At 41.7% G+C, this 20,759-nt stretch overlaps 2 protein-coding genes across 4 annotated transcripts in view; both read left to right on the top strand.

The window, feature by feature from the left end:
• mettl2a (methyltransferase 2A, methylcytidine) overlaps positions 1-1,390 on the top strand; it is a 6,536-nt gene extending 5,146 nt beyond the window's left edge. Inside the window, exons 8-9 of the mRNA XM_037689251.1 lie at positions 923-988; positions 1,079-1,390. Of these exons, the coding sequence (XP_037545179.1) occupies positions 923-988; positions 1,079-1,218 (206 nt within the window). The 3' untranslated portion in view covers positions 1,219-1,390. The remainder of the gene's footprint in view (positions 1-922; positions 989-1,078) is intronic.
• Positions 1,391-3,950: 2,560 nt separating this feature from the next.
• tlk2 (tousled-like kinase 2) lies at positions 3,951-20,254 on the top strand. Of its 3 annotated transcripts, XM_037689240.1 has the most exons (21): positions 3,951-4,323; positions 5,271-5,353; positions 6,727-6,804; positions 6,889-6,958; positions 7,038-7,081; positions 7,229-7,327; positions 9,130-9,231; positions 9,423-9,515; positions 9,689-9,799; positions 9,920-10,056; positions 10,895-11,047; positions 11,132-11,198; positions 11,301-11,398; positions 13,194-13,275; positions 13,681-13,772; positions 15,980-16,069; positions 16,191-16,360; positions 16,643-16,781; positions 18,384-18,495; positions 18,891-18,998; positions 19,181-20,254. In XM_037689240.1, exons 2-21 carry the CDS (start codon positions 5,273-5,275, stop codon positions 19,352-19,354), a joined length of 2,100 nt encoding a protein of 699 aa, XP_037545168.1. In that variant the 5' UTR covers positions 3,951-4,323; positions 5,271-5,272; the 3' UTR covers positions 19,355-20,254. The 3 variants fall into 3 exon arrangements, with proteins under 3 accessions (XP_037545168.1, XP_037545167.1, XP_037545169.1); XM_037689239.1 differs by having other exon boundaries at positions 10,895-11,198; XM_037689241.1 differs by lacking the exon at positions 7,229-7,327 and having other exon boundaries at positions 10,895-11,198.
• Positions 20,255-20,759: the final 505 nt, after the last annotated feature.

The raw sequence follows: 20,759 nt of genomic DNA, 5'->3' as shown, positions 1-20,759 counted from the left end.
CAAAAGCTTTGTTAAAAGTAACAGAACAGTAGCTAAAAGTAGCAAAAGATGTGTTAAAAGTAACAGAACAGTAGCTAAAATTAGCAAAAGCTTTGTTAAACGTAACAGAACAGTAGCTAAAAGTAGCAAAACCTTTGTTAAAAGTAACAGAACTGTAGCTAAAAGTAACAAAAGCTTTGTTAAAAGTAACAGAACAGTAGCTAAAAGTAACAAAAGCTTTGTTAAAAGTAACAGAACAGTAGCTAAAAGTAACAAAAGCTTTGTTAAAAGTAACAGAACAGTAGCTAAAAGTAGCAAAAGCTTTGTTAAAAGTAACAGAACAGTAGCTAAAAGTAGCAAAAGCTTTGTTAAAAGTAACAGAACATTAGCTAAAAGTAGCAAAAGCTTTGTTAAAAGTAACAGAACAGTAGCTAAAAGTAACAAAACTTTTGTTAAAAGTAACAGAACAGTAGCTAAAAGTAACAAAACTTTTGTTAAAAGTAACAGAACAGTAGCTAAAAGTAACAAAACTTTTGGTAAAAGTAACAGAACAGTAGCTCAGTGGCTGAGTGGTTAGAGCAGTCGTCCTCCAATGCGAGAGTTGGAGGTTCGAATCCAACAGCAGTCACATGTCGAAGTGTCCCTGGGCAAGACACTGAACCCCTCGTTGCCTCTCATGTGTGTCCCATCAGTGTATGAATGTGATAAATCACTGATTAGTCTCTTTAGAATGATTTGTTCAGTTAGCTTTGTAGAGATCTAGTATAGAGCTGTATGAACGGGTAAATGAGGCACAGATTGTTGTAAAGAGCTTCGAGTATCTCGCTAAGATAGAAAGGTGCTGTATAAGTACAGTCCATTTACCATTTACCATGAATGAATAATAAATATGTTTCAATAATGTTTGCAGTTAATTGTAGAAAATTCTCTTTTGATCCTTTAGGAAGGTGCCTCTCTGAAAACTTTTACGTCCGAGGAGACGGAACACGAGTTTACTTTTTTACTCAGGGTAAAAATTCAAATTCAAGTCTTTTTCTTTCGGCAGATTTATTCTTTGATGGCGCGCGCGAACCCATTTCTGCGGCTGTTTGTGTTTCAGATGAGCTTCACGAGCTGTTCACCGAGGCCGGGCTGGAAAAAGTGCAGAACCTTGTGGACCGACGGCTGCAGGTGAACAGAGGGAAACAGCTCACCATGTACAGGGTGTGGATCCAGTGCAAATACCGCAAGGCTCCGTGAGACAGAACCGGAGACGAAAACCCGCCTGGTCGAGCAGAAACCAGGAGTTAAACTGGAGGAGGTTGTTTTTTTTCCAAGAGGAACGGTGGAACTCAAAAGATAGTTTATAAAAACCAGGATACAGCTGCCTTCATGTGGACAGACTTGTTTAATGTTCTGATGAGGATAAAGTTTTGGCAACATCGGTAGTTCTCAGAAAATAATCATTTAATGTACAACTAATTAACATTTGGAGTCAACCCAATCCAAGATGGCTGCTACAGCTATCGAAAATCCAAACTGGCATTGATTTGACAGATGCTGAGATAAACCAGCGTGGTAGCTGAGAGTCGTCGCCACACGTACTGTGAGCACTGAAGGTCTGATTTTAAAACCTCCTCCGGGAGTCAGCTCTGCCTGTCGGAACAAAGTCTCAGCAGATCGACGTGAGTTCACACAAACGGTTCTAATTCATTCATACAGCGTGGTGTGGTAGTACCTGAGAGTTGTTCCCAAAACACTTTGAGCACTACACGTTGAGCTGAATCTTAACATTTTGCCTCAACCCTGTTTGTCTGTAAGCAAAATATCTGGATGAACATCTCCAACTCATTTTTACAGCCAACCCAAGTCCGCTCACTTTTACAAGTCCTCAAGTAAAGTTTGGCGTGGTAGTAGCTGAGAATCATCCTGAACACACACTCGAGCAGATCCGGCTGTTTTTACATGAATCGTGCATAAAAATGTTTGACTAAATCTGAGACTTCACGTCTCTCATCACAAAACAGTTTCCGTTCAAGACTCTGGCACAAAAGGCGGCGGGCGATATGCATTCATTTAATGAACGCGAGTTGTGTGAACGCTTCATAAGCGTCAACACAGTTGTGATCCGTTTTTCTTCTTCTGTGCATTTGTCGGCATCTTTCTCGTTCCACAATTTTTCAAACTATTTCAACAAATCATAAATCAAAACGTTCGGCTCTTTCAGGACAATCCTGCTATGACTTTTGGTGTTGGTGCAACTTTAGCTTTTTGAAATATTTAGCCATTTCTGCCACTTTTTCCACCATAGAAAATGAATTGAGCTCATTTGGCATCCTTCAGATGTTTAGATCTGTTACTGCTCCTTTCACATTTTGTTCTGGTTCGGCTTCTTTCAGCTTCCTTCTGCAAATTTCAACTAATTCCAGCAGTTCTTCAGCTGTTTTGTGCTCCTTTCAAATCCTTTCTGCTAACTACAACATTTTTGTGCTTCTTCTAACTTCTTTCTGTTAATTTCAGCTTATTCAGCTAATTTTTACAAGTTTCAACTTTTTCTGCTATTTCAGCTACTATTTAGCTGTTTTATGCTAATTTTAGCCTTTTCAGCTAATTGCACTTTTTTTTACACTCGTTTCAACCTTTTTCAGTCCAGTTCAGCAGAAATGTGCTCTCTCCACTTCCTTCTGATAAATTAAGCTTCTTTCTGCCTTTCAGCTACTTTTCAGCTTTTGTATTTATTTATGTATTGCTAATTTCTGCTTATTTCAGATAAGTTCCACTTTTTTGTTCTCATTTCTGCTTCTTTCAGCCTAATTGGGCAAGCATGTGTTCTTTCTGCTGTCTTTGCTAATTTAAGCATGTTCTACCTTTTCAGCTACCTTTATCAGTTTTTAGTTATTTTTGTTTGTTTTCAGATAAATTCAAGTTTTCATGGTAATGTCTGCGACTTTCAGCCTAATTAACTTGTTTATGGTAATTTAAGCTTTTTATGCAGCTTTTTTCAGCTACTTTGAGCTTTTTCTTCTATTTAGCTGTTTTTATGCTAATTTTAGCTTTTTCATCTAATTACGAATTATTTGAGCTCATTTCAGATCTTTCCACTTCCTTTAGGTAGTTTAGGCTTCTTTCTGATGTTTCAGCTTTTTTTTTGTTGCTAATTTCAGCTTTTTATAGCTAAATTTCTGTGCCCATTTCTGCTTATTTAAATCGAATTAAGCAAATTTGTGTTTTTTTCTACTAACTTAGGCTTGTTCTTCCATTACAGCTACATTTCAGCATGTTTTATTTTGGCTAATTTCAGCTGTTTTTCAGCAAGTTCTTCTCCATTAATCATTCACACTGCATTTTTGAAGGAAATGCTATTTCTCTAGTTTTTTTTTTTTTTTGGTGATGAGTTCTGGAACTAGAAAGGTTTGGAAACTCCTGTAAGAATGTCAGACATTTCTACCCCCCCCAATAAAGTATTTGTTTTCAGACGTTATGACCAATTTTGTACTTGGTAAATTAAAATACTCATAAGTAACTTTCTTCTCTGGTAGTTTGTGTGATTAAAACAGAAGTAATTGTTCAGTCTGAGGGTGTTTGCATCACAACTTTTTAATCAACCCTCAGTGGGGGAGCAGGGGGGGGTGTTATTGTGCTGGGAAGGGTTCGGGATTGGTCCGGACAACAGATTCGGGGTAGGCGTGAACCGGAGGAAGGTGAAATTATTTAACGATCTCACGAGAAAATGTGAGATTTAGCTGATAATTGTTTACATTGCAAAAAAAAAAAAATACATGGGAACGGAACCGAATTGATCCGGATTCAGTTGAAACGCTTCCGAAAACCGATTCTTTACCCCCATCTCTCCTCGCAGCTAGGAAGGAAGCTGCAGCCGAACTTTGTTTTGATCGAGCGGCTGAAAACGGGACCCTAAATTTTTATCGCCCCGCCGGGGGAGATAAATACAAGGAGGGGGTGTGGTGGGGGGGTAACTAACGCCTGCTCCAAAAAAAACATTTATACCTGCTGGAAAGAAAATCCGCAGAGTCTCCAGGGTCGCCATTGTGTGGAGCGAGAAACCAGGCTAAATCAACGGGGATGGTCCTCGGAAGGGGGGATGTGATGGGGATCCCCGCCTAAGGAGCACAGAAAGGCGGGTTTGGGACACCCGGAGTTGCCGAGGCCTCCAAAGGGGAACCCTCCTTCGTTCTACCTGAAGCTGCGCAGCAAGCGTCCGGGCAACAATCAGCACGCGAGGGACGAGGCTGCGGATGCGGCCTAGCCTGGGAGGGTCTGCCGAGCACCGGTGAAACAACAAACGGACACGGTTTGTGGGGGGGGGTCAGCAACTCCAGGGGACCGAGAAGATCCTAAATTACAGTGAGTGTCCGGATGGGCTGTCGAACAAAAGAAATGTTTGCTAACAGCCCAAATGTGGCTCGAGCGTCGAGAAGATGCTGCTGCTTTTGGGGTTTAACGTTAGCTCGTTGGACTCCTTATTAACGCCCGACAGTTTACATTTCCGACCAGTAATTGTAATTTTTTTTTTTTAAATCTTACTATTTATATAATGTCATTGGTGTAAACGCTGGTCAGCATTTTCCTTGTGTTGTTGCGTTAGCTTTTATTTATTTTTTATAAACCGTTAGCTTCCGAGTTGCTAAGTGATGGTTAGCTTGTTAGCACATCAAACCGATCCTGTCATGTTTTAAATCAGCATGATGCATCTTTTTTTTTAACCTTGAGCCGTCTGTTTGGGGTAAAGTTATGGTTTAGAACTTATATATATATTAAAATACTATCACTGTTTTGTTATCGTCTTGTTTAATGTAGTTAAACCATATGTAATGGGCATTGTAGCCAGTTTTTTTGGGCGTGTAATTTAAACCTTGGCCAGGCCAGCGAGCTGGGAACTGGTCTGTTGTGGCCTTTTGCTTTGCAGTTCCTCCATTAGTGACCTTTTATAACAACAACGCCATGTAACTTCGGCCTGTCATTCAAAGCGTTACATCAAGTGATGCCTTAATTTTCCAGGCAGTGACTAAACATATGGCCTGTACCTCATATTAGTTACTGGTTGTAGCTGACCACTCTCTGTTCTTCATGATCTTTACTGAACAGCCATTGTTCTGTGGCTGGCACTTTGTTGATATGATGGTGTAAATCATTGTCAAGCTTATTGATGACTCACGACGGGAATTTTCCACATCCATATAGCTAAAATCATCCATGACTCATCATAACCAGTGAAACGCTGATCCCTCACTGTCGTCTGAATAGTCCAGTCTCTTCGACACCTTCCTTAATCTGTGCTCTTGTCTCTGCAGCCATGATGGAAGAACTGCACAGCCTGGACCCCCGACGGCAGGAGCTGTTGGAGGCTCGCTTTACTGGAGTTGGCGTGGCTAAGGTTTGTGTTACAGCGAATGTCGCAAAGGTCGATCAAGGGAGCTCCTTCCTATCAAAGTGCTCATAATCACAGATTTTAATGCTTTCACGTTATTATGAATCTCCTCCTTTGTCTCGCATCACTTACGTACAGTTCTGTTTTTCAGTGTAGCAGTTTGGGCTCGATCCTTCCCTTTGTCTGTCTCTGGAGAAGGTTGGGCCGTGTCTGTGTTTTTTGGCTGGTGTGACATGGCATCTCTCCCTGGCTCATGATGTAGTGGCTGTATATGCAAGTGGCGATGCCTGCCAAAAAGGCCACAGACAGGACGGTGTTGGTAGGGGGGAAGTGGAGTGAAGGCAGCTAGAGGAATGTGGAAATAGTTCTTGACCAGGTATAGGTGGAGGCATTTTTTCCCCTTCCATCCTGTGTATCACTTCATGGATGGAGCTGTGTAAGTGGAGGGTGATCTTGGAACAGTTGGAAAGCCTGAGTTGGTGTTAGGAGTGGGCTCTGTGCCAGCCGTAGGCAGAACCGAGCCAGGAGCGTGGCATGACTTCCGCCGCACAGAAAATGGGGGCAATTGCTAAAGCATTATGCCACAATCACCCTGTCTGACAAGAGATGCAGCGTCTGTGTGAGGGGAATGGGTGAGAGTGCAGTTTGTTAGCAAAAGGCTGTGAAGGCATGTTTTGCTGGTCTAAAATCATTTTCCCTTCCTTGACCATGGACAGCCCCGTGGCACTGCTGCTCTCTGTCATCACTCAGTTGGTATAACTGATAATTATTAGCTTTTGAGGACGAGGGACAAAGCACCTTTTGACGACAACAGACCTCTCGTGAAAACGGTTGCAAAGGGCATTTCTTTCAGAACAAACCAAGGCATTTTTTTAGTGGAGACGATTGGTTTAAAATAAGCTTTAATTTTTTTAAAATCAAAAACAGTTTTTGTTGGCTTCTTTAGAGCAAAACAAAGTGTTTAAGACGGGGACAAATGGGGGGAGAAAGGATGACATTATCTAAAGGTGACGGAGAGGAACACATCCCCAGCAGCTTGCCTAATGTTCAGCCATTTTAGGAGGGTTCAGTGAGAGCGAGCTCTGGTGTGCTCTGAATGACTAAGTGTCTCTTCCTGATTGGACAGAGCTTGCTGAATTCTGATGTGAATCATTTGATTGACAGGCATCACCTAGGGAACCAGCATTAGGGCTGATGGGGGTCTACATTCAGTGGACTTTTTTTTTTTTTTACTATGTTGCCACTTTTACCAATTGTCCCCCTTTTTTTTTCTTTTGCCATTTTCTCACAACTGCTTACATTTGAAAGTACAGTTTTACGTGTGCATTCATCCTCCATCTCAGCTATTTTTGTAATTAACTGCTCTGTTGTTTTATCAGGGCTCGGGTCAGAGTCAAAACGAGTCATCAAATCAAAGTCTGTGCAGTGTGGGCTCACTTAGTGACAAAGAGCTCGAGGTTGGTCTCCTTCGTGTATTAATAAGATTTATTTGTGCTGGAAATCTCCCTGTCACCTCATTAGCTTATGGTTGATTCTTACAGACTCCAGAGAAAAAGACTAATGACCAGAGGGTGAGGAAGCGCAAAGCGGACCACTTTGACAGTAGCCAAGGTAAGACTGTCCCTGTGCTCCGAGTCTTTTGTCTTTTTTAATTTACTCTTCCTTTAAACTCCCCGCTTCTCTTTTCCAGGCAAAGTCGGAGCAAGAGGACATAAAATTAGTGATTATTTTGAGGTATGTTACTGAAAATTGTGTTTTGATCCGTCTTCAGAAAAGCTTTAGTAAATAACATTTCATACTTACTTTCTAACCAGTCCCCTTTACTATCTTTTTTGTTTGTTTTCTCCACGTCTTCCTCTTGGTCTTTCTGCGGCATGTCAGTTTGCGGGAGGTAGCGGTCCTGGTACTAGCCCTGCCAGGGGAATTCCACCTGTTGTCCGCTCTTCCCCACAACACTCTCTGTCCAATCCGCCTGTCATGGTGAGCATGTTTGGTGTTTGTCACGCCTTTTCATCCCTCAACGCTCTTCGTCGTCATTCTTTTCATTAACCCCAACCATGACGTGAAGTTCTTCACAGTCTGAAGTGGTTCTTGTCTGTAATCATGGCACAGAGTTGGTGCGGTGACAAACAGATCTTCATGTTTGTGTCATTTTTAATGCAGCCACAGTTCAGATATTCCAAACAGACGGCGATGCCCAATTCTGGTTTTCAACAGACCCTCATGCATGTTTACCGTATTTTTCGGATTATAAGGTACACTTAAAATCCTTTAATTTTTTCAAAAATCGACAGTGAGCCTTATAATCCAGTGCTCCTTATGCATTAACTCTGGCTGTGCTTACTGACCCCGAACCAGTTTTATGTGGTACAGCTAGGGGCGTAACGGTACGCTAAAGTCACAGCTCGGTTCGGTTCAGTTTCGGTACAGAAAAGGCCCAAATAAAGATTTACAAAATGTTTATTGTGAAAATATGCCAAGTAAACAAGTTCAGTCATTACGGACTTCTTAGCTGGAGGTGATCTGGTGGATGAAAAAGACTCCGCTAACATCCTCAGGCCGCAAGCAACACAGAGATAAAAAAAAAAAAAGAGTTAATAAGATTATAATTTTAAATTAAAAAGTTAATTAGATTACAATAATACAATAGCTCTTCTTGCACGGTCATCATATGAGGTGGTTGGATATCCTCTCGTTCATCATCATCACGTGGCAGGGCTTTAAATCTGGGGTCGGGCTTGTTGATGATCAGTTTTAAAGCGCTGCTACAACTTCTTGGCTGAAGTGTTGACGTGATGGGATGTCGTGGCTCAAGAACTTTAATCATGCGCTTCAAGCCGGCGCATCAACATCATTTGGACGTAGGTCCAGAGCTTTGAAAACTCCTACAGTTTGTGTTATTGCTTTGGACCGATGTGAATTACCTGATAAAGGTCGTTTAAATGCTGCTGTTGTTGGTCTTTGACCCAAACTACGTTCACGTTCGGATGATGTCGTTTCAAGTTGTTAACAAGTTCGACGTGTTGCTGCGGCAGATCCACTCTCCGTGAAACGACGTCGACTCACAGCTTTGGATTTGTTCGCTTGTCTTTTAACAAGAAAGACGTAATGTTCCCAAACAGGAGACCGCAACGACATGCTGCTAATGCTACGTGTGCTGCAAGACTATAGCGCCGTGCTGAAACACGCTTAGGAACTTCAGTTCCGCGGCGCATAATCTCTCGTTAATAAAATTCTAATGAGTGGAAAAAATAACCGAAACGGTTCAGTACACCCACGTGTGCCGTTACACCACTGGGTACAGCTGAGCAACGTTGAGTTATTGTGAATGAGTTGAATAAATTTGACTTATCTGACTGTTTTGTTTCACCTAATGCTCCTTATGCATGAAAACAGACCCGTTCATTGATATTGCGCCTTGTAATCTGAAAAATACGGTAGTTGTTGCTCCAGCACACCTGCTTCAGTGCTTGAACTGCCTCTTCCAACACGTCCTGAAGTTCTGCAGAAACCTATTATTCACTCAAATCAAGTGGGTTGAAGCAGAGAAACGTCTAAAATGTGCAGGACAGTGGGCCTCAAGGACCAAGATTGGACACCACGGATTACATTTTGTTGAATATAGTACATGCATCGTAGATTTGCATGCTTCTAATTTACTTTTGCTAGGTTTTTTTTTAGGACATGCCTTTTTGTGTCTTCTTGAGGAAAAAAAAAATCACCCACTTAACCCATTAGAATGTTGGTCTTTTTGTTTTTTAATGAACATTTTTGCCTCCCAGGTGCAGCAAGGGAGTCCCTCGTCCGTCGGCTCGGCCAACACAGAGCACTCCTCGTGTTCGTTGAAGCCAGCTGCTCTTCTCTTGCTCCACAAAGCCACGCAGGTACTCTAAACGAACTGGGCGCCTTTCGTTTTAATATATTTTACTACAGGTTTTTACACAGTTGTCAAACAAACGTATAAAACATTTAATCATCATCATCTGGAATGAATAGTAAAGACTTCTTGTTGCGCTAAAAGTGTCAGGTTTTGATTGATCCATAATTAACAAACACTTTTGTGCTCACTCTTTAGTCTGACCTTACTATAGAGAAACTAATAGCGATGGAGAACAACAAGAACTCTGACCTGGAGAAGAAGGAAGGCCGGATAGACGATTTGCTGCGGGTACGAATCTCTCCACATTTCATCCCTGCCGCTTTGTTTCAGTGGTTTTGAGAATAATATACTGAATGTAATGATTTATCACAGAAGAGCTCACGTGTTGGACTCTGTACGTGTATCACATTCAAAGTGAATAATTTTGACTTCACCATTTCTGTGTCTGTGTTCTGCTCTAGGCAAACTGTGATCTCAGGAGACAAATTGATGAGCAGCAGAAGATGCTGGAGCGATACAAAGAACGGTTAAATAAATGCGTGACTATGTCCAAGAAGCTGCTTATCGAAAAAGTACGTCAAACCTCGTTGAGCTTTTTATTTTTTTCGGCTGTTCTTCCAAATGTGTGGCTTTTTTTTGTGTGTGTGTGTGTTGTCGATCAAGTTTGACTTGTGTCATCCTCCGCTCCTCAGTCCAAACAGGAAAAGATGGCGTGCCGCGATAAAAGTATGCAGGACAGGCTTCGACTGGGTCACTTCACCACTGTAAGGCACGGGGCGTCTTTCACTGAGCAGTGGACGGATGGATACGCTTTTCAGAACCTTATCAAGTGAGGTTTAACACTTTTAAACACGATTTTATCTTTTAAGAGTCAAACGGCACTTCTGTTAAAATACCGTCCTCGCCGCCGTACATGTCACACCGACGTATAAGTTGTATCGGTCCAAATATGTCTAATAAAGTGGGAAAAACATAAACGTGTCACTTCCCCGTATAAGTCGCATCTATTGCACGTCACCGCTGACAACCTGGAAATGTGGGCCAGTGTTGTGCCAAAAATGGATTGGCTGCCAAATGGCGGCTGCAGGAGCGTGCACAAGAGGACTTTAACAAAAATAACGTTTAAAAACAATTATTTGTTTGCTCAAAATTATAGTAAATGTGTGTCTCAGTTGAACTTTTCTTTAACAAATGCACTTTAATGATCAGATCAGCTGCGTTTCTCCTGGGCGGCGAAATGCAGCTGATTTGACGTTTGCTCCAGGAGTTCCGGAGCAAGATGAAGGTGGCTTGGTATGGCAAGCCAAGTGTCTCATTAATAGCCACTTTTACCTATTAATGAGACACTTGGCTTGCCATATTAGTGGAGGACCCTCTAGCGGCTGAAAATGGCCGTGTTCAATATTTTCCGTGTCAGAATGAATGAAATCGTCAGATCTCAGCCAGAGATTGGTTTATAAATATTGGGGAAACGTAAATGCGTTGCTTCGCTGTATAAATTGCAGGCATGCTAATTTATTTAAAAAACTGTGACTTATGTAGCAACATTTACGGTAATTGCTTTCTTCTATTCGTATCAACGACAGCTCCTCAAATTTGTAAGCGTGAACGTTTCCAGTAACTTTTACACAAATCGTACTCGTCACTAATGTTCTGGTGGTTTTCAGACAACAAGAGAGAATCAACTCTCAGCGAGAGGACATCGAAAGGCAGAGGAAGCTTCTGGCCAAACGCAAACCGCCTTCTATGGCCCAGACTCCACCGCCAAGCCTGGAGCAGAACAAACGCAAAAGCAAGACCAACGGAACAGAGAGCGAAGCGTACGTTAACCTCTTCCGTTGTACACCAGCTACCGTTCCCCCTCTTACACGCGTTGCACTGAAAATGGTTCTGTTTTCTAACAGATTGTCGCAGGCGGAGTACCACGAGCAGGAGGAAATCTTTAAACTCAGATTAGGATATCTTAAAAAGGTAAAGCTGCCTGTGTTCATGGCAAGCTTTTGGTGTTTCTGTGCTTCATTGTGGTCTTTTTGTTAGCATCTTGCTCAACTTCTGATTTAATATTGTTTGCAGGAGGAGGCAGAGATCCAGGCAGAACTGGAGAGACTGGAGCGAGTCCGAAACCTTCACATACGCGAGCTGAAAAGGATCCACAATGAAGATAATTCCCAGTATGATTTTATTTCCCTTTTTCCAGACCTGGGATGTATCACAATACTGGTTTCCTTCGGGCTGATTATATAATTCAACATGCTGTTACCATTCAGACTTGACAAAGTTAATGGATGCATAAACTTTGCTTGTTAATTGTGACACGTTTAGGCAGTTAAATTAGTTTCGGTTTTTATAAAATAATTTTTTGAAGAGGAATTTATAGACGTTCTTGACGAAAAGTGTAAAACCCAATCAGAAACTAGAGAAACTGCATTTCCTGCGAAAATGCAGCGTGAATGCTTAACGCAGAAGAACTTGCTGAAAAACATCTGAAATTATCTAAAAAACATTCTGAAATGGAAGAGCTTAAATTAGTTGTAGAAAGCAGAAAGAACACACATGCTGAATTTGGTTTAAATACGCAAAAATGAGCTCAGAAATTAGTAAATTAACACCGAAAAAAGCTGAAACATAAAAAAAAATAGTAGCTGAAGTAACTTCAACTAGCAGAAATAAGCTGAAATGAACATAAAAAACTAAAATTAGCAGAAGGAGTTGATTAGGCTAAAAGTAGCATAATTACCACAAAAAATTAATTTTTCCGAAAACAGCTGACAGTAGCTTAAACATGCCTAAAAGGTAGCTGAACAGGTAGAACAAGCTTAAATTAGCAGAAGAAAACAAAAAGAACACATATTTGCCCAGTTAGGCTGAAAGAAGCAGAAATGAGCACAAAAAAGTGGAAATTATCTGAAAAAAGCTAAAATTACAACAAACAAAAAAACAGCTGAAAAGTAGCTAAATAAGCAGAAAGAAGCTAAAATTACCAGAAGTAAGTGGAAAGAGCCCATTTTTGCTGAATTAGGCTGAAAAAAAGTTGAAATGAGTGCAAAGAAATTAGCATAAAACAGCTGAATAGTAGCTGAAATAGCAGAAAAAGATTAAACTTGTATAAATAAACTTAAAGGAGCATAACGAGCTGAAATTAGCAGAAATAAGTTAGAGCACAAATGTTGTTTTCAGCAGAAAGAATTTAAAAGGAGCACAGCTGACATTAGCTGAAAGTAGCTGAAAAATGTTTGAATTTGCACAAGGAAGCTGAAAGAAGCTGAAGCAGAACAAAGTGTGAAAAGAGCAGTAAAAGGTTGTAAACACATCTAAACATTTGAAGGATGTAAAATGAGCTCAATTCAGAAAAGGCTAAATATTTCAAAAAGCTAAAGTTGCACCAATACCACAAGTCATAGCACCCTTCTGAACGAGCTGAATGTTTTGATTTATGATTCGTTGAAATGGCACACAAACTGTGGAACGAGAAAGATGCAGAAACGCGTACAGAAGAAAGATGGACCACAACTGCGAACGCTTCGTAAACGTTCAGACGATGAGGTGATAAACTTCGTTGTACTTTTAAGAGTGCTGACATTTAAAACGAGCAATGGCGAAAAGTTTTTCCGTTTCGCATTTAAAATCTAAATAATTCTCCAATTTTCAGTCGACCCTTCCACTTTAAAACGATCGGATCAGTTTTCAGCTTTCTTTAAGCTTCGTGTGTTTTAGTTTCTGATCCGGGACGTTTGTAATGTGCGATCTTTGCTGCTTGTCCTTCTGTTCAGACGCGTTCAGCTCTGTAACGGATAAGCTCGTGTTTCTTGAGCCAGCTTGAAGAAGTTACTGTTGTACTCACGGTGACTGTTCAAGCATGAAACCGTGTCCAAAAATAACTGGAAGGAACAGAAAGGCGTGCAGAAATGGAAGTGACATCTTGTCTAAACCGTTCCAGTCCCAACTCTTGTTTCTTCTTTTCTCTAGATTTAAAGATCACCCTACGCTAAATGACCGATATCTGCTGCTCCATTTGCTTGGGCGGGGAGGTTTCAGTGAAGTGTATAAGGTGAGAACAAGTGGAGAAACACGTGATAAGCACACGGATGATCGTTGTTCAGCTGCTTCACTTTTTTGTTCTTGTCCAAGAAACGTTTTTTACATTATTAGTTTTCGTCTGGTGTCTTCAAATAAATTACAGTATTAATCTTTTCAAATGTATTTTGCTTGAAAAGGTCAGAGATTGTGACGTTTAGCTGCCAACATTGAATTTATTTAATTCTCAGTGACTGTCTGTGCTGCACATTCGTCACATGAAGTTGACTTTAACATTTTGAGGTACATCACTGAGTCAAGAGTTCCAAGAATCAGCCGTCGCTGCAGTAAAAACGGATTAATGAACATGTGAGAGAGGCGGCTACGGCAGCTAAAACCAAACGGCGCAGTTTCTAACTGGAGATCTTTTACTTTCCAGGCCTTTGACTTAACGGAGCAACGGTACGTCGCAGTTAAAATCCACCAGTTAAACAAGAACTGGAGGGATGAGAAGAAGGAAAATTATCACAAGTGAGTGTTTTATTTTGTTTTTTTTATCACGGCACTTCGCTGGTGAAGATTCTCAGTCGGACTGAGGAGACGGATGGTTTGAGAGGGGCGAAGGAAAATATTTATGTAAAATGAGAGGAACCATCTTTAAACAGAGGAGGAGGTCTCGGCTTTCAACTTTCCAAAACTTATCATGCAGCTTTAGGACTGACAGTCATTTTCACATCCATCAGGAGTTTCATCCATGTGACCAGTGGCTCCTCTGCCAGTCACATGACCAAAGACTCTAACGAACCCCTGTGGCGAGGGGTGAAGTGCGAGTCTCTCGTCTTTTGATTCGATTCCAATTGGTGTCACGACTCGATTCAAAATCAATTTTCAATTCAGAAACGATTTTTCTATTGAAATGGTCATAAATTTTGTTTCATTTATGTAACTGACAAGCTGAAAATATTAAACAACAATGTAAACGAATAGAACATTAATTTAAAACCGTAGTTTTAGGATCTTTACTGTATCAAATCTTTTTTGGCATCATTTTTATATCTACACCAAAATCAGGAGCGAATATAGGAGTGGATAAAGTTCTGTAACTTATAAAATAAAATAAAAACCTAGGAAGAAATAATCCATCTCCATCATTTTTACCCACTTCTTCCTTTTCGAGTCACTGGTGCCCACGTCCAGCCGTCACTGTGCGAGAGGCGGGGGACACCTGGACAGGTCTCCAGTCCATCACAGACAAATAATTCAAAATATAAAAGTAAATAAAGACTTCAGCCTACCATAGTACATTAACCCATCCATCCATCCATTATCTTTACCCGCTTATTCCATTTTGGGTCACGGGGGTCGCCGGTGCCCATGTCCAGCAATCGCTGTGCGAGGGGCGGGGGACACCCTGGACGGGTCGCAAGTCCATCACAGGGACACATAGAGACAAACGAGACAAACGAGACAAACAACCATTCACTCGAGTACATTAACCTTTAACTCAAAATAAAATACAGACTTCACAGTTTTTTTTAACCATATTGCTCTAACATTTGCTGTATTTTTTTAAAACTTAACCTAATATGAAATATCCAGATTTCACAGTCTTAACCATATTGATTCATATTTGGTAAATCTTTTAACAAAATTTCAAAACCTGTTTAAACCTGCACAAAAGCTCTTCTGAGCTGTATGTATTTTATGAACGGCTCCAGGTGCTGTGTCTCATCTGGCCTCTCTCCAAACTGTTCCAAAGACAAATTACATGAAGTTTGTTGCACAACTTGTCTTTAAGTTTTAGTACAATATGAGAAAAACAGTTGAGCTGCAGCTGTTAGCATTAACCAGCGCTTCTCCCACTTCATTTTTGTTTCGTGGTGGAGTCGTGGCGCAGCTTTATCACTCAAAAAGCTGCGTGAATGAACAACGTACGTTGGGTATTAAAAATAAACCCGAAGCCCTCGACTGAGCTGTCTGCTTGTAAATCTTTTGTGATGCAGCAGGAGATGGAGCGGGAAATGTTCACAGCTCTCGGGGAATTAGCTGCAAGTTTGTTGCAGCGTTCGCCGATCTGCTGCTTCTCTTTTCATCTTCCTTCTGCGCATTTGTCGCATTTCCAAAATACTTTACCACATTTTTATTTTACACTTCTTGCAAACAGCCGTGCTCTTGTAGAGTCCAAAATGACTTTACACGACTTTTAAAGATGAAGCAGCGGGTCGAATCGCGCTGTCCATGCTAGCACACTCCATTCAGACAAAGGGAGCTGGCTAACTAGCTCGCTGTACGGTGGCCTACAAGGCCAAATTCTACAGTGATGGGTGGACACGTAATGCAGTATGCAGTACGCTAAGGAGTAGGAGCGGGGAAAAAACAACTTAAACACATTTTAAAATAGATTTTAGGCTTTCAGAATCGATTTAGAATCGCCAGAACTAAGAATCTAGATTCTTTAATGAATCGTTGTTTTCCTGCCTCTCTAACCTGCACACGCATCGAATTTCGCTCAGCTTTATAACTCGAACCTCACACTCTGCTCTCTGAATTGAGAAAGCTCCTCGGATGAGAAGCGGAACGTCTTCCGTTACAAATAAAGTCCAGTTGTTTATGTCTTGAACTTTTTTGATTTCAACACAGCACTACAGCGTTTTCTCCGTGCACGTGTTACTTACTTTTCATTATTTCACTGTGTTTATAACGGAAATAAAGTGACTAAATGTTTTTTATTTTTTCAGGCATGCGTGCAGAGAATATAGAATCCATAAAGAGCTCGACCACCCTCGAATAGTTAAACTCTATGACTACTTTTCACTTGACACCGACTCGTAAGTCATTCCAAATGCTTTTTACAGAAATAAAGTTGTTGTTTTTTTATTGTATTTGCTCGTCGTTGTATTTTTTACTTGAAGTACCAAGCGGTGTTGAGATTGTTGTTGTTTGGAGCAGGTTCTGCACAGTCCTGGAGTACTGTGAGGGGAATGACCTGGACTTCTACCTGAAGCAGCACAAACTCATGTCAGAGAAGGAGGGCCGCTCCATCATCATGCAGATTGTTAACGCCCTCAAGTACCTCAATGAGATCAGGCCGCCCATTATCCACTACGACCTTAAACCCGGTGAGTCTTTGCTTTTCTCTGCCGTCACCACTGTTTTATGCTGATTCTTCTTTTATTTTTGTTTCGGTTTTTCTTTACAATTTTTTTTTTTACCATTATGTAATTTGTGAGGTTCATAAGCGGCACAACTGTTGTCATTAATAAGTGGCTCAGAGCAGTAGTTCTTTGGTCACTGCAGCCGATACAAATGATTGTAATAAACTGAAGGGGGGTTGTGCTGTGATCGTACCAGTGCTCATTTTGCTAAATAAAACACGAGGCCATCGCGTCCTCTCTGCTCAGGTAATATCCTGCTGGTGAACGGCACTGCCTGTGGGGAGATAAAGATCACAGACTTCGGCCTGTCCAAGATCATGGACGACGACAGCTACAACTCCGTGGACGGGATGGAGCTGACCTCTCAGGGAGCAGGGACGTACTGGTAAGATTTGTGCTTGTACTGACGCACAGTGTGTGCTGACACAAGTATCCACCTTATTCCTAGCCCCCATGGTGGCTTGTGTGAATTATGGGCGCCACATCCAGTGTGGACCGAAACCGGCGTTTGTTTCTGTGCGAACAGTGCGAGCTAATGAAGTTTCTCTGAGCATTGTTGATTTAATTTAAACTTGGAGGAACACCAGCTGTCAGCGCTCAAACAGGACGATGTAATCATACCGCTGACCTGAAGAAGTGGTCATAGATTACAAATACTAGCGTATTTAGCTACTTCACTGAGTCGGTTCTTCCGACGGTGAAGCGACGAACAACCTGAAAAGCTCCGAGGTGAATCAGTAGCTACAGTAATGAGGTCGGTCGTGTTTTGTTAAGAGGTGGGGCACAATCTTATTTACCTTTAAAGTCCTCCATCACTGAGCTTGGGTTCACTGCAGAGAAAATCACAAAACTGAACACGAACAAATACTGTAAAGCTGTGTCCTCCATACACCTGAAATCATCCCTGATGTTCTCGTCACTGTTTTCAATCCTTCTGAGGATCCGGCGTCTCTTCTCCGGTGGTTTATTGTCGTCCAGACACAAAGTAGGATGCAGGTTTTCCTGCGTCGGCCGTTTGTCAACAAAGTGAAACGCGTACAGTGTTTTGGGTGTTCTCTTCAAATTCACATTTTTCAGCCACATTCTTCTTAATTCCTCATCTGTAGGTGGGAGATGAAACTAAACCTCTTTACACAGGAACTCTCTTTTTTTGTGTTGGGTCCGTGTTCAAACTCTGTTGTTGTAGCCACTGAACACAACAGGTACCTGAACTCAGCACGGCTATTTTAGTAAACTTTATGGATGTTATATGAATGTAAACAAAACAAAAAACAGAGTTTTATCTGCTTAACTGAATGCAAATTAGTTTAAAATAAGCCGTGGTCCTTGCTCCACTACCATAGTTAACCATTGCTTACTGCTACTTCCTGTCTGACAGGAAGTTGTACTCATTATCATTTATGCAGTAGAGCCCCCAGGAATAAAATGAATAGAATTAAAAATATGTGTTTTTTAATATATGAAACATTTGTGTAGTTTAAGTGAGAACTGTTCTGAATGAAATAAACTATGATTCAAGAAAGTGAGATTTGGGAATTGGGCGAGATATTTTTGTGGTTTGTTGATCTCAAACACACATGTAGCTGTTAGCATCAATTCATAGCGGTTGATGCTAATAAAGTTAGAAAGCAAAAAATATAAAGGCAAGTGCTGATAACTCGGCAGACACACATCTGCATTTCTAGTTTGGACTGCAAGTGTACATTGGAGGTTTAGCGATGTAATGGTGGAAAATCGAAGACTAAATGGACTAAAATATGATTAATTTCTTAACAGTCGTCGTGTCTGAAAGGTCTAGTTGACGCAACGTTTGATTAGTCGGTGCTGTTGTTCCGTGAATACAAAGTCACATCACGTTCTTCATCTGTTCTGGTGCAAACTCTCATTTCTTCGTTTGTAAGAACAAACGCAGAAATTTGTTAAATTTTACAACTTGTGTTGATAAACAAGGTTTTAGAAATCTCAATAACTAAATTCTGTCTTTTAGGTACCTACCCCCCGAGTGCTTTGTTGTTGGCAAGGAGCCGCCGAAAATCTCCAATAAGGTTGACGTGTGGTCTGTGGGAGTCATTTTCTACCAGTGTTTGTACGGCCGTAAGGTACGAGACCGACCCGATCAAAGTGTTGACGCGTTTTAGTACTTCTGAATTTCTGCTGTTGCAAACGGCAGCAAAACGTTGCTCTTGACCTCCATGTCAAAATCAAAACACGAGCCAATTCGAACTTTACTTTCGTGGCTTCAGAGTGCTAGAAAAATATAAAGCAATAAAACCCTGTCACAAATGGGCAGGCCACTTCTAATACTTTCAAAACACTGGATGAAATTGTAAATTGGGTTGAATCGGGCCCACGTGCCTTCAGTTTTACACATGCACTAGATCATGCAGTGACCATACATTATACCGTTACACTTTTATTTACTTTGAATGTAGTACTTTGCCCAGTTTGTAGAGAAGTGTTTAAGTAACACCAGTTTTCCGTCTCTTCCTTTTAGCCTTTTGGCCACAACCAGTCCCAGCAGGACATCCTGCAGGAGAACACCATCCTGAAGGCCACAGAAGTTCAGTTTCCCCCTAAACCTGTAGTCACACCTGAAGCTAAGGTATTACACTTTTCATCATTACCTGCTTTATTTGTGTTCTTTCTCTTTATGGCTTATTAACTTACTTTGAATGTATCCGAGTGTTTCTGTTCAGTGCCCTGAGATGACTTCTGTTGTGACTTGTTTATATAAATAAACTAAATTGAATTAATTGTCCCACTGTTGGTTTTGTAACTCCCCAGGCCTTTATAAGGCGCTGTCTAGTGTACCGTAAAGAGGACCGCATCGACGTCCACCAGCTGGCCAGCGACCCCTTCCTAATGCCCCACATCCGCAAGTCGGTGGCTTCCTTGGGCACCTCTGGCATGGCCGTGGCCTCGACGTCCAGCTCCTCCAACAACGGCGCCTCAAACTGAGCTCGCACCTCTGAAATGACTGACTGAATCGTTCGATGTGGTGGGGGGTGGCGCTGTACTCCCCCATCCTAACAGCGTCCCACCTTGCCATGAAGAGCTCCAGGGAAACTGGTCAGATGGCAGCAAGGGGTGGGTGAGAAGTCATGGAAGGGGTGGGCCTCCCTCCAGCCTTCTGATGTCCATCCACCCCAGCCCACCTGTCCTGCTTTCCGTACAGAGCGGCATCGTTCTAGGGGTCAAAGCCCTGGAAGACTCCGCAGCAGAGGGGGCGAGTTTTGGCGCTGTGCTGGGGGGAGAACAGTGGGCTTATCCTTTCAGATTTTTCTTTTCTGGTCAAGAGACAGAAAATAAAACAAAGTACAGAACTGCTTCAGCACGGACAGACGGAGAAGGACTGCGCAAGGCCTCGTACCCCACGTGCTCTCTCACGCACACGCCCGTGCATGAGCCGTCCTGGCCCAAAAGTAGTCGGAACCTCCCGAGCTCAAACGATTTGTTCGCCCTCATCTCCCTGAAGTTGAAGAAGCAACGCCAGCCTGGGTTCGAGTTTTGAACCTTAAATGGCTCCAAACCAGTTTAAACTCCAGACCTGCAAACTGAGAAAGCGTCTCCTGGTCCAGCCCAGATCGTCTGAAACTCCTGTGACCAAAGCTTTCAACTTCCAGCTGGTGGCACTGTTCCACCTCAGATTTTATAAAGGATGGTTGCAGTTGTGAAACTGCTGAGGATTGACCCCCCCCCCCCCTTTAATTTTTTTTAAGAGAAAATGATCAATTTTAAAAAGTTCATGGAGAAAACTTGCCTTTTAATTGGAATTGTTTTGGTTGACCCCACCCTCCTGATTCCATGAACACATATTTATTTAGGTATGTTTGAATTTATTTTTGGCCAATAAAATGCAAGGGACTGGTTTACCTAATAGTACTGTTGTGGGGGGGGGGGGGGGGGGAGTGGGCCTTAGCAAAAAGTTGCATAAATCATTAAATGCTATTGGTTAAAATGTGTTTGTTGTCTGTGAAGCTGGATTTCGTATCAAGTTTTCTTTAATGACGAAGAACCAAAAGTGAAAATGAGCTAAACAGAAGCTAATATTAGCTAAACGGCAGCTAAAAGGTAACTGTGGCTAAATTAAAGCTTTAAAGAAGGAAAACGGTCGCTCCATGGAACGTGTTTAGAAACAAAGTGAACATCAAATCTGAGAGAACTTGAATAAAATCAAAGCGTTTATCGTTCCTAAAACAAACGCACGTGGAGTTTGAAACTAAAAGCCCCACGAGTTGAGAAACGAAGTTGTAGCCGTTTTAATTCAACCGTACGAACGTTGCGTTGATGTGAACAACTCTCGGCTACTACCACACCCGATTTTAGCTCAATCTGTTCGGCTGATTAGCTGCGGTGGCCATCT

This window comes from Nematolebias whitei, chromosome 15 (genome assembly GCF_014905685.2).
Source record: "Nematolebias whitei isolate Nwh7 chromosome 15, NemWhi1, whole genome shotgun sequence".
In the NCBI taxonomy this organism is placed as follows: Eukaryota; Metazoa; Chordata; class Actinopteri; order Cyprinodontiformes; family Rivulidae; genus Nematolebias; species Nematolebias whitei.
This window is presented reverse-complemented; position numbering and strand designations above follow the sequence as displayed.